The sequence below is a fragment of the Notolepis coatsorum genome (assembly GCF_963971535.1).
Source record: "Notolepis coatsorum genome assembly, chromosome: 4".
Classification (NCBI taxonomy): Eukaryota; Metazoa; Chordata; class Actinopteri; order Aulopiformes; family Paralepididae; genus Notolepis; species Notolepis coatsorum.
In genome coordinates, this window is record NC_140168.1 from 70,520,598 (window position 1) to 70,540,968 (window position 20,371).

General features: G+C 43.4%; 1 protein-coding gene across 1 annotated transcript in view; it reads right to left on the reverse strand.

The window, feature by feature from the left end:
• LOC311226552 (oxidation resistance protein 1-like) overlaps positions 1–20,371 on the reverse strand; it is a 179,666-nt gene that overhangs the window by 12,341 nt on the left and 146,954 nt on the right. Inside the window, exons 11-14 of the mRNA XM_084311972.1 lie at positions 6,669–6,749; positions 3,430–3,555; positions 2,006–2,158; positions 1,800–1,895 (exon numbers count right to left, since the gene is read on the reverse strand). Of these exons, the coding sequence (XP_084168098.1) occupies positions 1,800–1,895; positions 2,006–2,158; positions 3,430–3,555; positions 6,669–6,749 (456 nt within the window). The remainder of the gene's footprint in view (positions 1–1,799; positions 1,896–2,005; positions 2,159–3,429; positions 3,556–6,668; positions 6,750–20,371) is intronic.

Sequence of the window (20,371 nt, forward strand, 5' to 3'; positions counted from 1 at the left end):
AGTCTGACAAGAAGATAGATACCAATTTCCTCTTTGTGCGTTCAGTAGAAAGCTATCCGGCTGCAAGCTAGCTAGCTAGCCTAGCTTAGCACAAACTAATGGAAGTGGATACGGATCAGCTAGCCTAGCTGTTGGCCAAAGACACCTCTCCCAGAGTTTTAAGCTAGGCTAGTGGTCCGTGTCTGCTTCCATTAATTTATGCTAAACTAGGCTAGATAGCTTTCTACAGAACGCACAGAGAAGAAATTTGTATCTTATCTTCTACTCTGAAGAAGACTAATATAATAATATTGGCTTGTTCCTTCAAGATTAAAGTGCAAAGTGTCCCTTTAACAGGCATGGCTATACTACAAGCAGCAGGGTTAGGGTTAGCAGCACTGCAGGAAAGCTGGCAGGATTAGGGTTAATAGGATACCAGGGTTATGGTTAGCAGGGGAGCTGGCGAGGTTATGGTTAATAGGATAGCAGAGTTATGGTTAGGGTTAGTAGCGTAGCCAGGGTTATGGTTAGGGTTAGCAGGGAGCTAGCAGGGTTATGGTTAGCAGGGGTGTGATGGATGAGTCTGTGCGCCGTACCCGCACATGTTAATTGTTCCCTCACCCTTATTGTTTGGTTAGTTCTCTCCCAAAGTTAGTTAATGTTTGTACAGGTTTACATTCATGATGTACATACTCTGTTTCACATAAAGACACACGACACATAGATTTGCGTACCGATATCATATCCATTCTTTATTAACTGACTTGCATGTTTTAAGTTTGAGTGCAAGCATCTCGTTCGTTTGTTTGTTTCTTCAAGTCAGCACTCTGCAGCCAGCCGTCCTCGCTCTGGGCAAACGGAGCAGCTGTGACTGACTTACTTGACTTAATCCTCTTTATAGTTTATAAGTCCGTGGCCGACGTTAAATCATTTATTTAGTATGGGTGATATGTTGATCGGAGCAGTGTGTATGTATAATAATAATCAAACGCGCTGAAACTCACCGCAGCTTCCTCGTAGCGTTGGGCGATCAGCGTGGAGCAGAAAGTTCACTATTATGGGATGTCGATCTAGTTGGTCCAGTTCCAGGTTGTATAATACTATATACGTCCAAATCATGTTGTTTATCGAGTTATTGGCAACGGATCGCTATCCAGTGTATCAAGTTGGAGTCCCGCTAGCGATAGCGAGTGGCCGGACGAAATATGGGTGAGCATCACTTCCTGCCGCTCACTTCCGGTTTTGGCGATTCGCCGATTGGCCACCAGATGGCGGTCTTGAACCGTTTGAGAGTTGAGAGGAGATCAACAGCAAGTCTCAAGTCTCCGTGGGTGAAATATGATTGCCATGACAGATTTTTGAAATATTGATCTCAAAGACGCTGTACGACGTCATTGGCAGATTAAGCATGGCGAGCAATGACGTCTAAAGTCGTCCTTGGCGATTAAAGGGTTAATGTATCTGGCCAGGACCTATATATAGTTTTAGTTCTCATTTGTGTGTTGTCTTCCGTTCCGTTCAGGTCTGTTTTAGTCCTGCCTTTTATTTGGACCATTTATGTTCCATTTAGTAAGTTATGTATTTGCATGGGTAAATAAAACCCTTATTTTTGCCTACACCACTGTGTCCTCCTCGTCTGGCTGCTTGGTCCCTTACAAGGGGTATAGTTAGGGTTAGCAAGGTTAGGGTTAGCTGGCAGGATTAGGGTTAGCAGGGTTATGGTTGTTAGGGTTAGTAGGGTAGCAGCGTTAGCAGGGTCATGGTTAGGGTTATGAATGATTAGCAGGGTTATCCGAGTGGAAACAGATATTTCTTCTCACCTCAAACTCTGGACAGAAGGTGAAGAGGAACGTCTCTCCTGTCCCGTAGAAACTGTCACTGACCTTAGGAGGTTCTGATGCCAGCGCCCCAAACACCTGGTACACAAACACACAGGGAAAGTTGATGTTTCCAATGCTCCTGTCGTGTGTGTGTGTGTATGTATATACAGTATGTGTGTATATGTATGCGTGTGTGTGCATCTCACCTGTCCATCAGTGTCTCTGAGGAGCATCAGCACAGGTGTGTCCAGGCCAGACATGGTTCGGTACAGAGACTTGATGCTCATGCCATTCTTAGCCGTGCTGAAAGCCAGAGTCCAGGGGTAGCCAATCGTACGAGGGGGGAGGTGCTTGGCCAGCTAAGGGGGGGGGGGGGGGGAGAATCCATGTCAACCCACACATCTTTTCTGATAAGACAGGCTTTTAGGACTGGGTCATAGGCCCAGTATTTGATGGTATAGTTTTACAATACAAACCACAATGTGATATGAGACATATCTTTTATGTCTTTATCTTGTAATACAGTTGTCGGTTTCATTCAAAATGCTATATATATATATATATACATTTTTTGGGTAATACTGCTACAAGAGAAGCATCACAGAGAAGTTGGACTGGGGTTGTGCACACCGGCCACGTGGTGAAAAAGGCCCAGCAACGCCTCTACCACCTCAGGAGACTGAAATAGTGCGGCATGGGGCCACACATCCTGAGGGCCTTCTACAGAGGCACCACGGAGTGTATAGTGACCGGATGCACCACCGCATGGTTTGGAAACGTCAACCAGAACGACCGCCGAGCTCTGGAGAGAGTAGTGCGAACGGCCAAAATTATCTGCGGATGCAAGCTACCCACCATAGACAGTATATTCACCAAGCGGTGCGTCAGCAAGGCACACAGGATCCTGAAAGACCCCAGCCACCCAAACCACAAACTGTTTGAGCTCATGCCATCTGGCAGACTGTACCACAGTCTCATATCCACATCCAAAAGAATACTGAACAGCTACTTCCACCGGGCAAACAGACTACTGACTGAGAGACTCTGAATGATCACACAAGCATACACACAAAATCACCTTAGTGACTTACACACCACACAAGCACACTTATAACACGCACACACTGCTGCTAACATATACCTTGTATTGTATACGTTTGTATAGATACAATATATGTTGTGTACGATCATTACAAATATACTACGGTTGAGGAGCAGGAAAAAAACAAGCATATTTTTCTAAAGCATGGTTTTCTGAATGTACATTTGGAAAAAGCTGTGATAATAAAATAATCTGAAGGAATCCTTTTTTGTTTAAAAATACAGTATGTATATTTTTTTCCAGTGGTATATATATATATATATATATATATACAAATACTTTTTTATTAACACAAAACAAGGATTCAGTGTCCTCTGACGACATCACTGGTGGCCATATTCAAACTCAGTAACTCTCAGTAAAACACAACTTCTGACATACATACAATAAATCAGAATAGTTTTTCAGTGAAGTGCCCCTTTAACCCGTTTTATTTGTATTACATTTTATTGACTAAATCTCACCCTAATTCTAACCAACAATGTCCCCACAAGGATAGAATGAAGGGCAGGCAGGTCTGTGTCTCACCTTCTCTATCTCGTCTGAGGTCAGCAGGTCGCTGGGGTCGCTCAACGTGGGTCGGAACACCTCTGGCTCCAGGTCAGATCTGACCGTAGGGCAGTGCTGCCGACTGGCCTCGTCCTTAGTGGTGATCTGACCACAGAACAGCACAATGGTAACGTTAAGAGGAGTGAAGAGGAGAGGGAAGGAGAGGAGCGAAAAGGAGAGTAGAGAGGAGAGAGGAGAGAAGAGCGGAGAGAAGATAAGGAGAGAGAAGAGGAGTGAAGAGGAGAGGAGTGAAGAGTAGATGAGAGGAGAGAAGAGTGAAGATGAGGGGGTGAAGAGGAGCAGAGAGAAGAAAAGAGAGTAGAGAAAAGAGATTGGGTGAAGAAAGAAGAGGAGAGGAGAGGGGATGAGAGGAGAGGAGTGGAGCGAAGATGGGAGAAGAGAGGAAGAGGAGGGGAGAGAGAGGAAGAGAAGAGGAAAGAATGAGGAGAAGAGAGGAGAGAAGAATGTAGTTACTAACTTACTACATGCCAGGAAACAGACCCGGGCAAAACAGAAGATGTTACTCATACCAAATACTCATGATAGCAGATAATGTATATTATTGAGCAAATCATTGTGTGCAAAATTTTGAGGCCGTTCATACGTCTGTGAGAATAGTGTGACAAAATGTAATTTTAATATGTAAAATCCTATTCACATCGACATACTTTGCCCAGATCTGTCAGGGAGCCGGAAAGCAGCATCAGTGTTTCCCAAACAAAGAAGTATTTGTGGCGATGCAGCGCACCATCAAGACAGGCCCACCGTGAACACATTCTACCAACCGTTTAGGCTAACATGCTGCTTAGTAGGGCTGCTCGATTATGGCAAAAATCATAATCACAATTATTCTGATTGATATTGAAATCACGATTATTAAAACACAATTACTCATTGATTTGATATCCTATCAATGAGTAATCACGACTATTAAACACGATTACTCATTGAATTGATAACATTGTATGACGACAACTGAATTAGTTTTACCTTTCTTCTTGACCTAAGACTGCCTTCCGGTCACCTTCTACAAGTTACCAAAGACATTTCAAAATAACTTGGAGAAAAAACTTGAGCCAAAATGAGAGCAACGCGGCATGCAAAACAATAATCGTTTTATCTCGATTATCTTGTTTTCATGATCGTGGGAAGACGAAATCGTAATTGAAGCTCGGATTAATCGCCCAGCCCTACCACTTAAGACTCCAACTGATAAACTAGCATGTAAACGGTGCTTCTATACAGCTTTCCCGCCTGTGCCCGTCCTATAGGCTGCCACCACACCACAAATAACCAGAGGACCAATGAGAGACACTGGTACTGATGGAGCTGATGTACATCTGTGTTCCTCAAACAGCAGATGTACATCAGGGTCGGGGAAGTATTTATAGTTTTATAAAAATAAGAGACATAATATATATATATATGTGTCCAGCTATGTGTAGATGAGATAACAGTGTTCTGCTTTCACTTCACATCAACAGCTTCCACCTAGGTTCATTTGGCAGCAGCCGCTGTGTATCCCAGCGTCCGCGGGCTGGGGATGCAAAATGGTGGAAGTGAAAGCAGCCCCAGAAGCGGACATCATGTCGTCCCGAGGCGCAGAGTGGAGAAAACCAACACGGCATCGACGGCAAATATCCAAGAGGTACGTGAGTTAGCCAGGCTGCTACATGAGACACCACCACATTTATCAAATTCAAGTCAGTTTTTTCCCAGTCTTGGATGTTTGCACCATGGCATGCAGTAGCAGACATGGGCCAAACGGAGTTAAAGAAACATGCCAACATTATTGTGCTTACAGTCTTCTCCAGAGTCAGACAAGATAGATATCAATTTCCTCTGTGTGTTCAGTAAAAAGCTATCCGGCTGCAAGCTAGGCTAGCTGGCAGCCGGCTGATTTTCTACTGAACACGGAGAGGAAATTTATATATCCATCTCCTTCTCTGACTTGTGCATTTCCCATAATGTTGTGTTCCTTTAAGACATTTGAAAAGCTCAAGGTGTTATTATGTCCGTCTTTTCCAAGTTGCTCAGTGCAATAAATCAAGCACACTTCAAGTTGCTCAAACGTCTAAAAATCATTTACAAAGCATCATTGCCCAGGTCATGCGTGCGTTAGTGGTGGATGTTGAGATTTTAGTCACAGGGTCACACAGGCGCACTCTGGACGGGGTGGAGCCGTCGGTTAGTACAGCAGACATGCCAGACAACGTTAGCTGAAGAGAAGGATGACCAACGTAGATCTGCCCCATTTCCACTAATCAATTAAACAGGAAAACACATCTGGCAGTTCCGGAAACTCAACTCCTATTCTTGTAGTTATATCCATGTCTGGAGTCGGTCAACGTCTGTTTGTTTTTAACACAAACTGACAATCATCTTCAGCCAACGTTGTCCCTCCCATCCGTCCTTCCCTCAGAGCACTGAAGCAGGGAGATGGTCGGGTGGCTCCGTCTTCAGTCTCACGAGCTCTCGTGTTAAAGGGGGAGTGCGTTTACGTGTTCTGTACATTCATATTCCAGATACTGACCAGTATCCAGGCTTAGGTCTTAAGACAAGATACAGTGTCAATAAGCCTTTTCATACATAATCGAAATAATTTCAATAGAATAAGCAAATAGTGATATGCCTTCCAAATCCCCCTCCTAATATACATACAGTATATATATATACACACACACACATGTGTGTATATATATATATATATATATATATATATATATATATATATATATATATATATATACACACTAGTAAATGGAATTGTGCAATTCAAACAGAGATCACAACAACACCAAACCGTTAACAGAAGGTTCCATGCATCAACTCGTAGACATAATGCTGGAAATAAATTTGATTCGACATCGTGGACATATGAATGTGCAGGTAAACGTGGCATATCAGAGTCTCTTGAGATGATGTGTGTGTGGCTGGAGCCGTGTCACATCATCATCTTAAAAGTTGTGAAACCTTTTCCTTGACTCACAACTCAGCAGAGGTTTACGGCCTTTAACTCACAGAACAGATGTGAAGGAGCATCAGATCAATGCCAATTTAATTCACTGCCAATCTTCGGTCTGGTTGTGTTTCATAGGGGCATATAATATGAGCCACGTCTAGCTGGCTGTTGGAACGTCAAGGAGAATCAGAAGGTGGGGCAGAAAGGGTGCTGAGAGTTTAGTAGAAGAAGTGATTTAGCTCGTCCTTCTGGGCACCTGTAGCCGTCTGCAGAGAGACCTGAGGTCGTCGCTGTTCAACGCATCGATCCTCCGCTGGTACTCTGACCTAGACACTACCTGCCACACAAATGAACCAATCACCACCTCCGTACAGGTTATCAATAAACCAAATCACCTCCTTCCATACAGCTTATCCGTAAACCAATCGTCACCTTCCATACAGGTTATCAGTAAACCAATCACCTCCTTCCATACAGGTTATCAGTAAACCAATCACCACCTTCCATACAGGTCATCAATACACCAATCACCTCCTTCCATACAGGTTATTAGTAAACAAATCACCTCCTTCCATACAGGTTATTAGTAAACTAAACCAATCACCTCCTTCCATACAGGTTAATAGTAAACCAATCACCTCCTTCCATACAGGTTAATAGTAAACCAATCACCTCCTTCCATACAGGTTAATAAACCAATCACCTCCTTCCATATAGGTTATTATTAGTAAAACAATCACCTCCTTCCATATAGGTTATTAGTAAACCAATCACCTCCTTCCATACTCTGGGAGTATCAATTAACCAATCGCAATCTAATACACCTGAAATAGAATAAACTGCCTCCGACATGGTGCCATACGCTCTGTACATCTTCAATAAACTGAGTGTCTCTGTACATCTTCAATAAACTGAGAGTGTCTGTGTACATCTTCAATAAACTGAGTGTCTGTATGGATCCTCCATAACTTGTCCATTTACATTACAATATTGTCCCATTTGGCTCAGATGGTCATCAACCTCAAAACAATTTCACCAGTAACTATATGGTAATAATCACTTTGACTGGTTGAGCTGTGGACTGTTACAGGTAATCACTTTGACTGGTTGAGCTGTGGACTGTTACAGGTAATCACTTTGACAGGTAAAATCACTTTGGCTGGTTGAGCTGTGTGGACTGTTCAGGTAATCACTTTGACAGGTAATCACTTTGACTGGTTGAGCTGTGGACTGTCTGTTACAGGTAATCACTTTGACAGGTAAAATCACTTTGGCTGATTGAGTTGTGGACTGTTTCAGGTAATCACTTTGGCTGGTTGAGTTGTAACTTGTGGACTGTTTCAGCTAATCACTTTGGCTGGTTGAGCTGTGGACTACTATAATATTATATAATAATAATACTATATATATATATATGGAAATTACAGATGGGGCTCATTTAAACACCGTCCACACCTCACCGTTACACACACTGCAGATCAGCTGGTTCTCCTCACGGTATGAAGGTAACAACACCAACACAAGAACATGTTGCTGGATAGAAAATACTGTAGGTCTATTACAGTACAGTCTATTTTGGCCTCAATGAGCATGACATTAATTGTTTTTATCAGGCACATGATCAGGACACACTAGGAGGAGACTACAATAAGAAATTAGTTAAAATAAGGTTCTCATTGAAAGGATCTCTAGTGTTTCAGAATAGTGTGAAATATGAACAAAAGTTTATATATTGTATTTTATTACATATAATGCAGTAAAGAATCTCTGGCTGGTCGTTTTCTTTTTTAATCTAAAGCCAAAAAGTACATTTTGTTCCCCGTTTTTCAGCATTTAGCTACAGGCTTCCACAGGCAGGAAGTAGGCTTCCACACTATATAGCATTTAGAGACATAAATAATGTGGCTTCATGGCTCATCTTCTACTCTGGGTATTCAGTAGGTGGTGTCAGAGAGGCAACTACCCATGTGACCTAAGGATAGTAGTACATCTGTTCCTCCCTCCCCATCAACCTGGACCCTCTGCAATTTGCATATCGCCCCAACAGGTCCACGGAGGACGCCATAGCCCATGTGCTGCACACAGCAGCATCACATCTGGACAAGAGGCAGGGGAACTATGTGAGAATGCTGTTCATCGACTACAGCTCAGCATTCAATACCATAGTCCCCTCCAAACTCATAGCCAAGCTCAGGGACCTGGGCTTGAACTATGACCTGTGCCAGTGGGTCTTGGACTTCCTGGCGGGCAGACCCCAGGTGGTAAGAGCCGGCAACTGCACCTCCTCATCCATCACGCTCAACATAGGGGCCCCCCAGGGCTGTGTTCTGAGCCCCCTCCTCTACTCCCTGTACACACATGACTGCGTAGCACAGCGGAACAACAACACCATCATCAAATTTGCTGATGACACAGTAGTGGTGGGCCTGATCTCTGCCAACGACGAAAGGGCCTACCTGGAAGAGGTAGAGAACCTGTCACAGTGGTGTCAGGAGAACTGCCTCTCCCTGAACGTCAGCAAAACAAAAGAGATGATTGTGGACTTCAGGAGGTCGGGGGTCAAGGACTACAGCCCCCTCAGCATCGACGGGGCACCGGTTGAGAGAGTGAACAGTTTCAAGTACCTCGGAGCCCACATATCCAAGGACTTGACATGGACGTCACCACACACATTGACAGTGTTGTGAAGAAGGCACGACAACGCCTCTACTTCCTCAGGCGCCTAAGGAAGTTCCAAGTCAGTCAGAAGATCCTTAGGAACTTCTACTCATGTACAATAGAGAGCATCCTGACCGGCAACATCACCTCCTGGTTTGGGAATAGCACTGCACAAGACCGTAGCAGACTACAAAGAGTGACACGTTCAGCCGAACGCACAATTGAAGGGGGGCTTCCCACCCTCCAGAACATTTACAACAAGCGGTGCAAGGGGAAGGCTAAGAGAATTATTAAGGACTCGAGCCACCCGAACAACTGCCTCTTTGAACTGCTGCCGTCAGGCAAGCGATACCGGAGTCTTAAGGCGAGCACAGAAAGACTCAGAAGGAGCTTCTATCCCCAGGCCATCAGGCTGCTAAACGAACAATAATCGCTAAACGAAAATAATCACTATGCAACAACCATCAAATGCACACAGCACACACACCCACACGCACACACTCACTCAAACAAACAACACACTGCAGCACCCACTCTCCACACTTTAGATCACACAAACACACTTACACTTTATATTTATTGATAAAGGATTTGCACTACAACTCGTACACCTACTGTGAATTGTACCTAAACTGCACCTCGTCCATTTATGCCTTGCACTATATAGTATTGTATATTAGTACACTGCACAGTATTGTATATTGTATGGTAACTACGTCTACGAACATTGTACATATGTCTAAACTGAACACTGTGACCTCTTTTTTACTCTTTTTTACTTCTAATTTTTACTATGTTTTTATTTCATACTTATCTTGTCATGCACAGTCTCTGGAGCGCAACAGTAAGAAGCATTTTGTACAAAAGTATTCTGTACTTCTGTATGACAACTATTAAAGAAACTTGAAACTTGAAACTTGAAATCATTTTGAAATGTTCAATTGCAAATTTAATCAAGTGTTGTTTCTGGTAAATTAATCATTAATCGCCATGCTTCGGAAAAGCATAGTGATGCTGGATGCATACCAGGCAAATATCAGGGTGGAGGATGCCATCATCTACATCAGGGGTCAGCAACCTTTTTGACATGGAGTGCCTGTTTGAAATAATAGTTGTAACTAGTGTGCCTCAACAATATTCCATGCATCGTAATTTTTTTCCCCTCATAATCAGGTCTTTTTAATGATAATTTTTACATTACATCATTATTGTTGTTATTATTAACAATATTATTATGATGGTTGTATCAACCCTAAATCTGAGTTGGGGGGGGGGAATGCAATGCAGACACACAGCTGCATACAGTGCGACCATTTCACTCACATTTGCCCATTCATTTTTGGACACATCACACACCATCGGTGTGTGTACTGTACGTGTGCTGTCATAGCTCCACCTACAGGCCTAATGGAGAACACCAGGATGTGAATGGAGGGTGAATGTGAGGTATATCGTGTAAATAAGTTTTGATTGATCGCAAGACTACACTGTAAAAAAAAATAATAATAACTTAAGTTACCAGAACTTAAAAATATTGAGTTCAGTTACTGTGCATTAAGGTTCAGTTTTCAATCCATAATAAGTTAACAAATAAGTTAACAGAAAAATAAGTACACAACCACATTATTTCAACCTAATAAAACTATGTTTATTGTCATTGTTTTAAGAACACAAGTTGACTTGGTAATACTCACATTTTGAGTAAAAAAAATTGCTTTTAACATGTGCAATGTTCAATGAAATAGAAAAATTAATAATACAATTTGTTGATTAACACTATGGTCGCCAAAAACGCCTTACCACGTCATTCCTCGCCATGCTTATTCTGCCAAAGACGCCGTACCACGTCAAGATATCAATATTTCAAAAATCTGTGATCGCAATCATATTTCTCCCCCGGAGACTTGAGATCTACTGTTGATCCCCTCTCAACTCTCCAACGGTTCAAGAGCGCCATCTGGTGGCCGATCGGCGGATCGCCCAGACAGGAAACAGGAAATGGAAGCTGGTGCTCATTCCAATTCGGTCCGATCACTCGCTAATAGTCCCAGGACTCGAGCTAGACGCAATGGATAGCAATCCGTTACCAATAACTCGATAAACAACATGATTTGGACGTATATACTATTATACAACCTGGAGATGGATCGCATATTTCTACATCCCATAATAGGAATATTTCTGCTCCACGCTCATCGCCCAACGGCCCGAGGAGACTGGGGTAAGATTCAGCGTTATTTTTTAACGTGTTCGATATAAACTGCTCTGATGATCATATCACCCACACTAGATGAATCATCTAACATTGGCCACGGAATTATAAATGACCCCCCCCCCCATCCGGTCGACATCAGATGATAAGTAGTAACTTCTAGAAGCACGTCCATTTGAAATTTTTTATCTCGCGCCGATTGCTAACAAACTGTATTTGATCATCAATATAATGCATTTGGGGCTATAAATCACGTTCTGGAGAAAGCTGCAGAAAACGATAAAAACACTTATACTTTAGACCTGGGCTGGGCGATAAAACGACAACGATAACTATCGCGATAAATTATTTCCTCGAAATAAACATGAAACGTGGTCGCAAAGTTTCGATATATCGATTTTCCAAGCTTGGCTCTGTTCAGCCTCGGCTCAGCACTCACTAACAACAACCAACGTTACGTGATGACGTGTTTACGCACAACAGCTAACAACCAATCAGTGAAGGAGATGGCCGAGAGCAAAGTATACCCGGAAGGAGGTAAGACTCACTCAACAACAAGGCTTGCTAGGCTAATTAGCTTGCACAGCGATGTTTTATATATTTACGTGCCGAGTATGTGTGTGACGTGAATTCTGAGGCCACGTTTATAGTAGTGGGGTTATACAGTGGACGTCGTTTCAATATATTGTGGCGGAAGAGAGTATTTTAGTGTAATATTTAGCACATTGTCATGGAATACACCGCTTAGATACTACAGGCTTGCTAGGCTAATTAGCTTGCACGGCGATGTTTTATATATTTACGTGCCGAGTATGTGTGTGTTTTGAATTCTGAGGCCACGTTTATAGTAGTGTGGGGTATACAGTTCGTTTCAATATATTGTGGCGGAAGAGATTATTTTAGTGTCATATTTATTGTCATGAGATACTCCGCTTGTAGGCTAACTTCTAACGTGCGCGGACTGATGACGACATCAACTCGACTTGAGACATTCGCAGCCATAGATATATATAGATATATATAGATATCTATGTTCGCAGCAGCATAAGAAGTTAATTAAACTTGACGGACATTATATCGACGATAATTATCGATATCGAATTATATGAAAATAATTTTATTGCGATAACGTTTTTGGTCATATCGCCCAGCCCTGCTTTAGACCGTATTTAGTATGAATATGTGAATGAAAAAGTATAACGTTGCTACACCCTGAACAATAGATACTTGATGTTGAATGGGCCATAGTAATGTCAATTTAGCAATACAATTTAAAAAGTTATAGCCCTGCAAAGAAGGTAAACATCTCCATAGACAAATAGAGCTGGCGTGGGATGGTTTATTAAGAATATAAGCCTGGCGACCAAAGTGTTAATCCCACTGGTGACCGTAATAATGTTTTTGTTATAAGGCTCTGCAAATGTTACTGAATGATGTAGCAATCAGGGGAGGAAATTAGGCCACTTTACTGGCCAAATGCTAGTATTTTTTACGTTTGGCTGGTAAAAAAAATCAGATACCCGCCAGTTGGCTGGTAAGCCAAAAAGTTAGTTTCCTCCCCTGCTGGCGAGTATACAAAAAAATAAAACATTCTGCAATCACTGCACTGGCAAACGGTGCGCGTCTTCTGAGTGTTCGCTTTAGTTGACAGTGCCACGAGAGCACTGCACAAGACCACCCGCGGACATATAATGTTTAATAAACGTTTGCGCAGTACTGGCCAACCCGCGGACCTATAATAATAAAAGTCCCGCGGTACTAGGCTAGCCATCAGGAGCACTCGCAAACAGATAACGTTAAACACAGCAGAAGATGGAAAACAGACAGACTGACCAACGGGGAACTGCATCCAACCCTAGTACAACCCTCGAGTATAAGTTACTAAGGACACATTTAAATCACAGAGGTGTAATGTTAGTCTACTGGAACTGTATACAGTGGTTAGCTTCTAGTTAGCGTTTTAGCTATAGCTGCTTGCTAGCTAACGTTAGCCCCGTGTGCTCAAAGCAGCCAGCTAGGTGTATCTGTTATGACTATAATGTTTCCAAAAAAGCACCGGACTACGACGTAAGGTTAGACATTTTATTTCATGCTCAAAAGCCCCTGGCTTGCACATCGCAGTCACGAAAGGGGCTAGCTCAACCAGTGCACTGTGCACAACAGCACACCAACCCAACTGACGTTACCACAACACTTGACGGTACTTCACAGCACTGTCGTAAGACCACCGTGCTGTCTTAAAGGTACAGTGTGCCTACCCAGATGCATACACAACATTGACGCGGCTTGACATACAAAGAAGTAATTATCACAATTAGCGATTTTTTTTGTCTGGTAAAAAATCTGTTTGGCTGGTAAAAAAAATCAGATACTCGCCAGTTGGCTGGTAAGCCAAAAAGTTTGTTTCCTCCCCTGGTAGCAATGTATTTCCAGCTAAATTGAAATAATAAACAAATAAAGGGTCTCAATTAAATATGTGGTAGTAAAAAGAACCTGTGGGAGGATTTCAACAAGATAAATGCGACAACAGTGCAAAATATTTCACTATAATATTTCAAAGCAAAAAAAAAAAAAAAAAAAAAAAATGTATGCTGCCCCCTGTGCCTATGAAAATGCCCCCTATGCAGGCACGCGTGTTTAGGGTTGCCTACCCCTGATCTACATGCTCCACAGAGCCTACAGGCACCTGGAGAAGCCGTGCATGTTCTTCGACTGCTCCAGCGCCTTCAGCACCATCCAGCCTTCACTGCTAGCAGAGAAGCTTACAGTGATGCAGCTGGAGCACGGTTTGGTGGCCTGGATCACGGACTACCTCACCAACAGACCACAGTACGTCAGACTACAGGACAGTCAGTCTGATGTGCTGGTGAGCAACACCGGCGCCCCCCCAGGAACTGTGCTGTCACCCTTCCTTTTCATCCTTTCTACACCTCCGACTTCTGCCACAACTCGAGCGGGTGCCACCTGCAGAAGTTCTGACGACTCCTCCATCATAAGTTACATCACTGACGACAATGAGGAGGAGTATAGAGCCCTGTTGGAGAACTTTGTGGGGTGGAGCGACAGCAACCACCTCCAACTCAACATCAGAAAAACCAACGAAAACTGGTAGTGGACTTCCGGAGGGGCAAGAAGAGGCCCCCCGACTCCCATCACCATCCGAGGGGATGAGGTGGAGGTGGTGGAGACATAAGTTCCTTACACCTAAACAATAAACTAGACTGGTCGGACAACACAGAGGCCCTCTACAGGAAGGGACAGAGCAGGCTGTGCTTTCTGAGGAGACTCAGGTCCTTCAACGTGTACAATGTCTGCTGCAGTCATTCTACCAGTCTGTAGTGGCCAGCGTCCTCTTCTATGCTGTGGCATGCTGGGGGGGCTACATCAACTCAAGGGACACCAACAAACTGAACAAAGGAAGGCTAGCTCCGTGGTAGGAGTCAAGCTGGTCAGACTAGAGGTGGTGGCAGAGAGGGGGATGAGAAGGAAGCTGGCTGCTATTTTGGATAATCCCTCCCACCCCCTCTATGATGAGCTATTCATCATGAGAAGCATGTTCAGTCACAGACTCATACCCCCCGACACTCAACTAACCGCCTCGGCCAGTCCTTCATACCAGCGGCCATCAGGCTCCACAACAGTGGGCAGGGAGGGACTGCTGCCAGACATTCAACTACTAGGAAGGAACTACCATTGATTGAAAACTTTATTAACAGATTGCGGAATGGGTACAACACAGTACGGTTCAATACAAACAACTGCTAAGAGGATGCAGACCAGAAAAATACTTTTGTCTTGTTTACAGTGTCCAACTCCGACCTAAATGGACAACATATAAAGTATATCACGCCATACCTACCTTATGCATACAGTGCACCAGTGTATACTTACTTAATCATAGCATATATTTAGATTATAGCGTCTATTGTAACTATAAAAAACAAATATTCTATTTGTATATTTATTGTAATGCAAATAGAACAGAGAGGGCATACATACCCTCATCTGCACCTTGACTTATTTACACTGCCTACTTGCTCATACTCGAGAGTTAATTATATTGTTTACACTGCCTATTTAAATTGGTATTTCCCCACTGTACTATAATTTTATTACCTGTATCATGTCTTCTACCATCACCATGTACCCAGTGGTGCAGTCGTAATATGGGAACTGCCTAGACGCCACGTGCATACATGTTCCCTCGCTTGCGCACAGAACAGATAATTATTATGCATAACAATGTTTTAAATGTAATTGTAGTTACAATTTCTTTAATTGAATGAACTTAAACTAGAAAAGTAAATACAAACTAAATTAACAATGTAACTTAGTTTACAGAAGGACAGTTTCCTTCTGAAGCACAACTTAATGTCTCATCCTTCCAGTCGGGACCACAGATCAAGCAAACCCCCACCAATTGGTACAGGGCTTGTATTTTGGTTTGGCTCTTCTCTTCTTTGTTATGCTATATCGGTATCCTATTATTATGCAAAGTCTAGGTGAAAAGTGCTGGCCGGGTACTTGGCGCACGGCACGACGAGTCCAGTGACAATTGTGAACGCATTTTTGTGTGCGCGCGTGCATATCCGATTGCGCGTACTTCTGCCTCAGTGAACTACTAGGATGGCGTCTTACCTAGGGTGACCAGACGTCACGCATTGCGCGTGATTGTACAGCATTTCTGTCTCTTTTCACGCGTCACGCAAATTGAGACCATGTCCCGCATGATTGGTTGTCATCCGCGCTAACGTCCCCCCCCCCCCCCCAGCCAATGTGAAGAACCTCTATGCGTCGCGTAACGTTACTAGTATCTGACCGCGAGTGACACCGCATCCTGGGCATCCAGGCGACATGACAACAAGTCCCAACGCTGTTGCGCACAGAGGATCCGTTTCACAAGCCTGGCGCAACGAACCCAGGCAAGGGATACACACGCGCAGTGGTGCAAGGACGGGGTAAGACGCCGTCCTAGTAGTTTGCTGAGCAGAAGTGCACACAAATGCGTTCACAATTGTCACTGGAAGAGCCAAACCAAAATACAAGCCCTGTACCAATTGGTGGGGGTTTGCTTGATCTGTGGTCCCGACTGGAAGGATGAGACATTAAGTTGTGCTTCAGTCTGAAGGAAACTGTCCTTCTGTAAACTAAGTTACATTGTTAATTTAGTTTGTATTTACTTTTCTAGTTTAAGTTAATTCAATTAAAGAAATTGTAACTACAATTACATTTAAAACATTGTTATGCATAATAATCATCTGTTCTGTGCGCAAGCGAGGGAACATGAATGCGCATGTGTGCACGTGGCGTCTGGGCAGTTCCCATATTACGACTGCACCACTGCACACGCGCTACGGATCAGATCAGTTCCACGCGCTGCTGATCTCCGCTGCTCAGCACGAGAGAATAGCGATTGATCCAAGTTTGAAAATGGGAACGCAATCCCAAAGGGTTTAGATTGAAAACTAATGATAACAATAAATAAGATGAGAGTAGCCGTTCATGTAACCGGTAACCACCCCCCCGCACAAATCAGTGCAGGTGGAAGATAATTGTATTCTGTACTTTATTATTGTGCCATTACTGTTCCTGCTCTCATCACTGCAGTGCCAGTGTGAATCCCTGGACTTGTGAGTTGTTTTGGTGAGTTACTTTTGTTAGTCAAGTCAAAGTCAGCTTTATTGTCACCTCTCGTAATGTGCAAGACATACAGAGAAATTAAATTGCATACCCTTCCCAGTGTATATAAAGAACAAGATCTAATATAAACATAAAGTAACATATATAGTAAACTATTTAAACATAAAGTAACATAGTACACTATAAACATAAAGTAACATATGGACAGTATACAGGACTATATACAATGTAGACAGTAGCTAAAATGTAAATAGAGGTAAACGAGAACTTAGTGCAACACTTTTAGCAGCAGTGGTACATAGTAAGTATGAATAATAAATAATGGCAGTAAAATACAATAATGGCAGTAAAGTGGCAGTGGGATGATGGATATGGCAGTAAACTAATATGATGTACACTAAATAAATAAACTAATTAATGGCAGTAAAGTAAAGTGGCAGTGTGTGTCTCACACACACAGACACACACTGCCACTTTACTTTGTGTGTCAGTGGGGGTTAGTCCAGAGTCTCCGGGGGGGGGGAGAGAGCTGGGTGTGGGTGTGTGTGTGCGTGTGTATGAATGAAAACTTTATTTAACAGATTGCAGAATGGGTACAATACAGTTCGGCTCAATACATACAATTGTTAAGGGGATGCAGACCTGAGAAAGACGTTTGTCTTGTTTCCATCAGGGTCCCCCATTTTCAATTCATATAGACATTTATGACATACACAACATACATGACATTTATGGCATAGGGACATATAGGTATTTAGTACTGATACATTTGTGACATAAACGGTATTCCAATATACAGTACGGTTACCCCTAGATCCTGACAGAGTATATACATATGATGGGGAGGGGACTGTACATTAGGAGGGGGTGGGTGGGTGAGAAATATACATACGGCGGGGAGGGAATACATGCGGTGGGGAGGAGACTGTCTATTAGGAGGTGGTGGGGGTTTTGGGCATTTACAGTGGCCAGTTTCGAATTGCAGCCTCCCGTAGGTGCTCTTTAAGAGCGGTTTTGAATGTGGGCAGGGATTCACATTCCTTTACAGCTTTGGGTAGGGCGTTCCACATTGTTGTGGCATAATTGCGAAACGTGTTTAGTCCCTTGTTTGAGCCGAATCTGGGTTTAACATGATTTGTTGAGCTTCCTCTGGTGTAGTGGTTGTGGTATTCACTGACCTTTGGGAAGTATTTTGACATGTACATGGGCACCCCGGTCGTATAGTGTATCTTGTAGACCAGGCCCATTGCAAGTTGCTGTACTCTGTCGTCTACTCTAAGCCATCCTAGGTTGTCAAAGTGGGCAGGGGTGAGGTGGGTTCTGGGGTTCAGGTCAAGTAGTAGTCTGACCAGTTTGTTTTGTGATGTTTGTAATTTTGTTTTAAGCGCCTTTGAGGTGCTTTGGTACCATGAGGTGCACGCATAGTCATAGTACCCTTGAATGAGTGCTCCTGCCAGAGTCTTCAGGGTATTCTTGTTTACCAGAGAGGAGATCCGGTACAAGAATCTAGTTCGTTGGTTGACTTTTTTTATTACATTGGATGCCATTTTGTCACAGGAAAGATTTGCCTCTAGGATGGAACCCAGGTAGGTAATTTCGTCTTTCCTTGTGACAATATTGTCACCCACTGTAACTGAGAAGCCGTCGGTCTTGCTAAGTTTGTTATTTGAACCGAAGAGAATGGACTCTGTTTTGCCCATGTGTAATGATAGTTTGTCATCAGCGAGCCATATGCAGATTTTGCCTAGTTCCGAGCTGAGGGTTTTTTCAACCTGCAACTTGTTCTTGTCAGAGACCAGCAGGGCTGAGTCGTCCGCAAACAGGAACAAGTTGCAGTCACAGGCTGACGACATGTCATTTGCATAAATTAGGAAGAGTAGCGGTCCTAGTATGCTTCCTTGTGGAACACCACAGCTCACTGTGAGGGGGGGGGATAGAGTACCGTTTACCTCTACCATCTGTTCTCTCCCCTCCAGGTAGGATTGCATCCAGCTCACTGATAACCTATCAAAACCAATTGCTTTTAGCTTGTCAATCAGAATGGTGTGATTGACAGTGTCGAAGGCCTTTTGTAGGTCCAGCATGACCATGCCGCAGTATTTGCCCGCGTCCACCTCTTGTTTGATGTGGTCGTTCAAATAGAGGAGGCATGTGTCAGTGGAGTGGGACGTAGATTAGATTTTTTTCCGCCAGGTACTTTTCGACCTGTTCGTAGACTATTTTATCCATGACTTTCGAGATGGAGGTAAGAATAGAAACAGGGCGGTAGTTGCCTGGGTCTAATTTGCTGCCCTTTTTGTGCAGAGGGGTCACTCTCGCAATTTTGAAGTCCTTGGGGGCGTGCCCCTGTTTTATAGAGAGGTTTATTATGTGTGTGATGACTGGGGTGATGGCAGCTGCTGCGTCTGAGGAATTTGGAGGGGATGTTGTCATGGCCAGTGGCCTCGTTAGGTTGGAGGGCGCTCAATTTTTTGAGTACCTCATCGGTTGTTACCATTTCAAGTTTGAAGTCGTCTTTGTGGACCCCTAGGTTTTTGTAGTATGCTACTATGTGTTCTACCCCATAATGCCCTGAGTGGGAGGGTAGTTTGTTTACCAGTGTTGTGGCTATGTTTGTGAAGAAGATGTTTAAGTAAATGGTTATTGAGTGTGTGATAAGACTGGGAGTCCAGACCTATAATCATAAGTGATTGTAAGTCTGGGTGGTCATTTTATTTATTTTTAGTACTTAACACCCATTAGAGACAAAAGAAAAAAAATTATAAGGGCAAAACATATTAGACTTGTGATCATTTTAATGAGGACAGTGGCGGATGAGACTATTGCTTGAAGGAGGCGACAGGGACAGTCCACCAAAACAATGGGAGGGGGCTGCACTGGGGGGGTCCCACATTGTCCCTCACAAACATACCCTTTGTCCCACATTTGGTTTATTGGGATCTGGTTACCCCGTCCTACCACCACTGCATGTACCTGTACCTCCCCCCTTACTGCTACGATGCCTGAATGTCCCCAAGGGGGAAATCCAGAGCAAACTCTTTATGACAAAAGGTTATCGATGCTGCTTCGGTCAGTTACAAAGTAATAAACAGCAGGCTACCTAACGTTATCTAGTCAGCTAATTAAACCTGTATTTTGTTCATGAAGTTTGATCCTTCTGTTTACTGAACTGTTGTGACTGCGTGTTGTTGCCAAGTCAATACCAGAAATAGCTCTTGGAATACACACAAACACACACCCATGCCCCAGGCGACGCAAGTGATTTCCCGTCTAGTTGGCTGCAGCATTGCAACTGCTACCAAACAATACGAATAATTTAGACGCGCCTTAAAAACATAAATATCCACACGGAATACACAACGTCCCCCGTGCTGCATAACGCAACTCCGATGTAAACAAACGCAACGTGCAACTTGTAAGCAAGAGGTCCATGCGTCTCCAGAATAGAC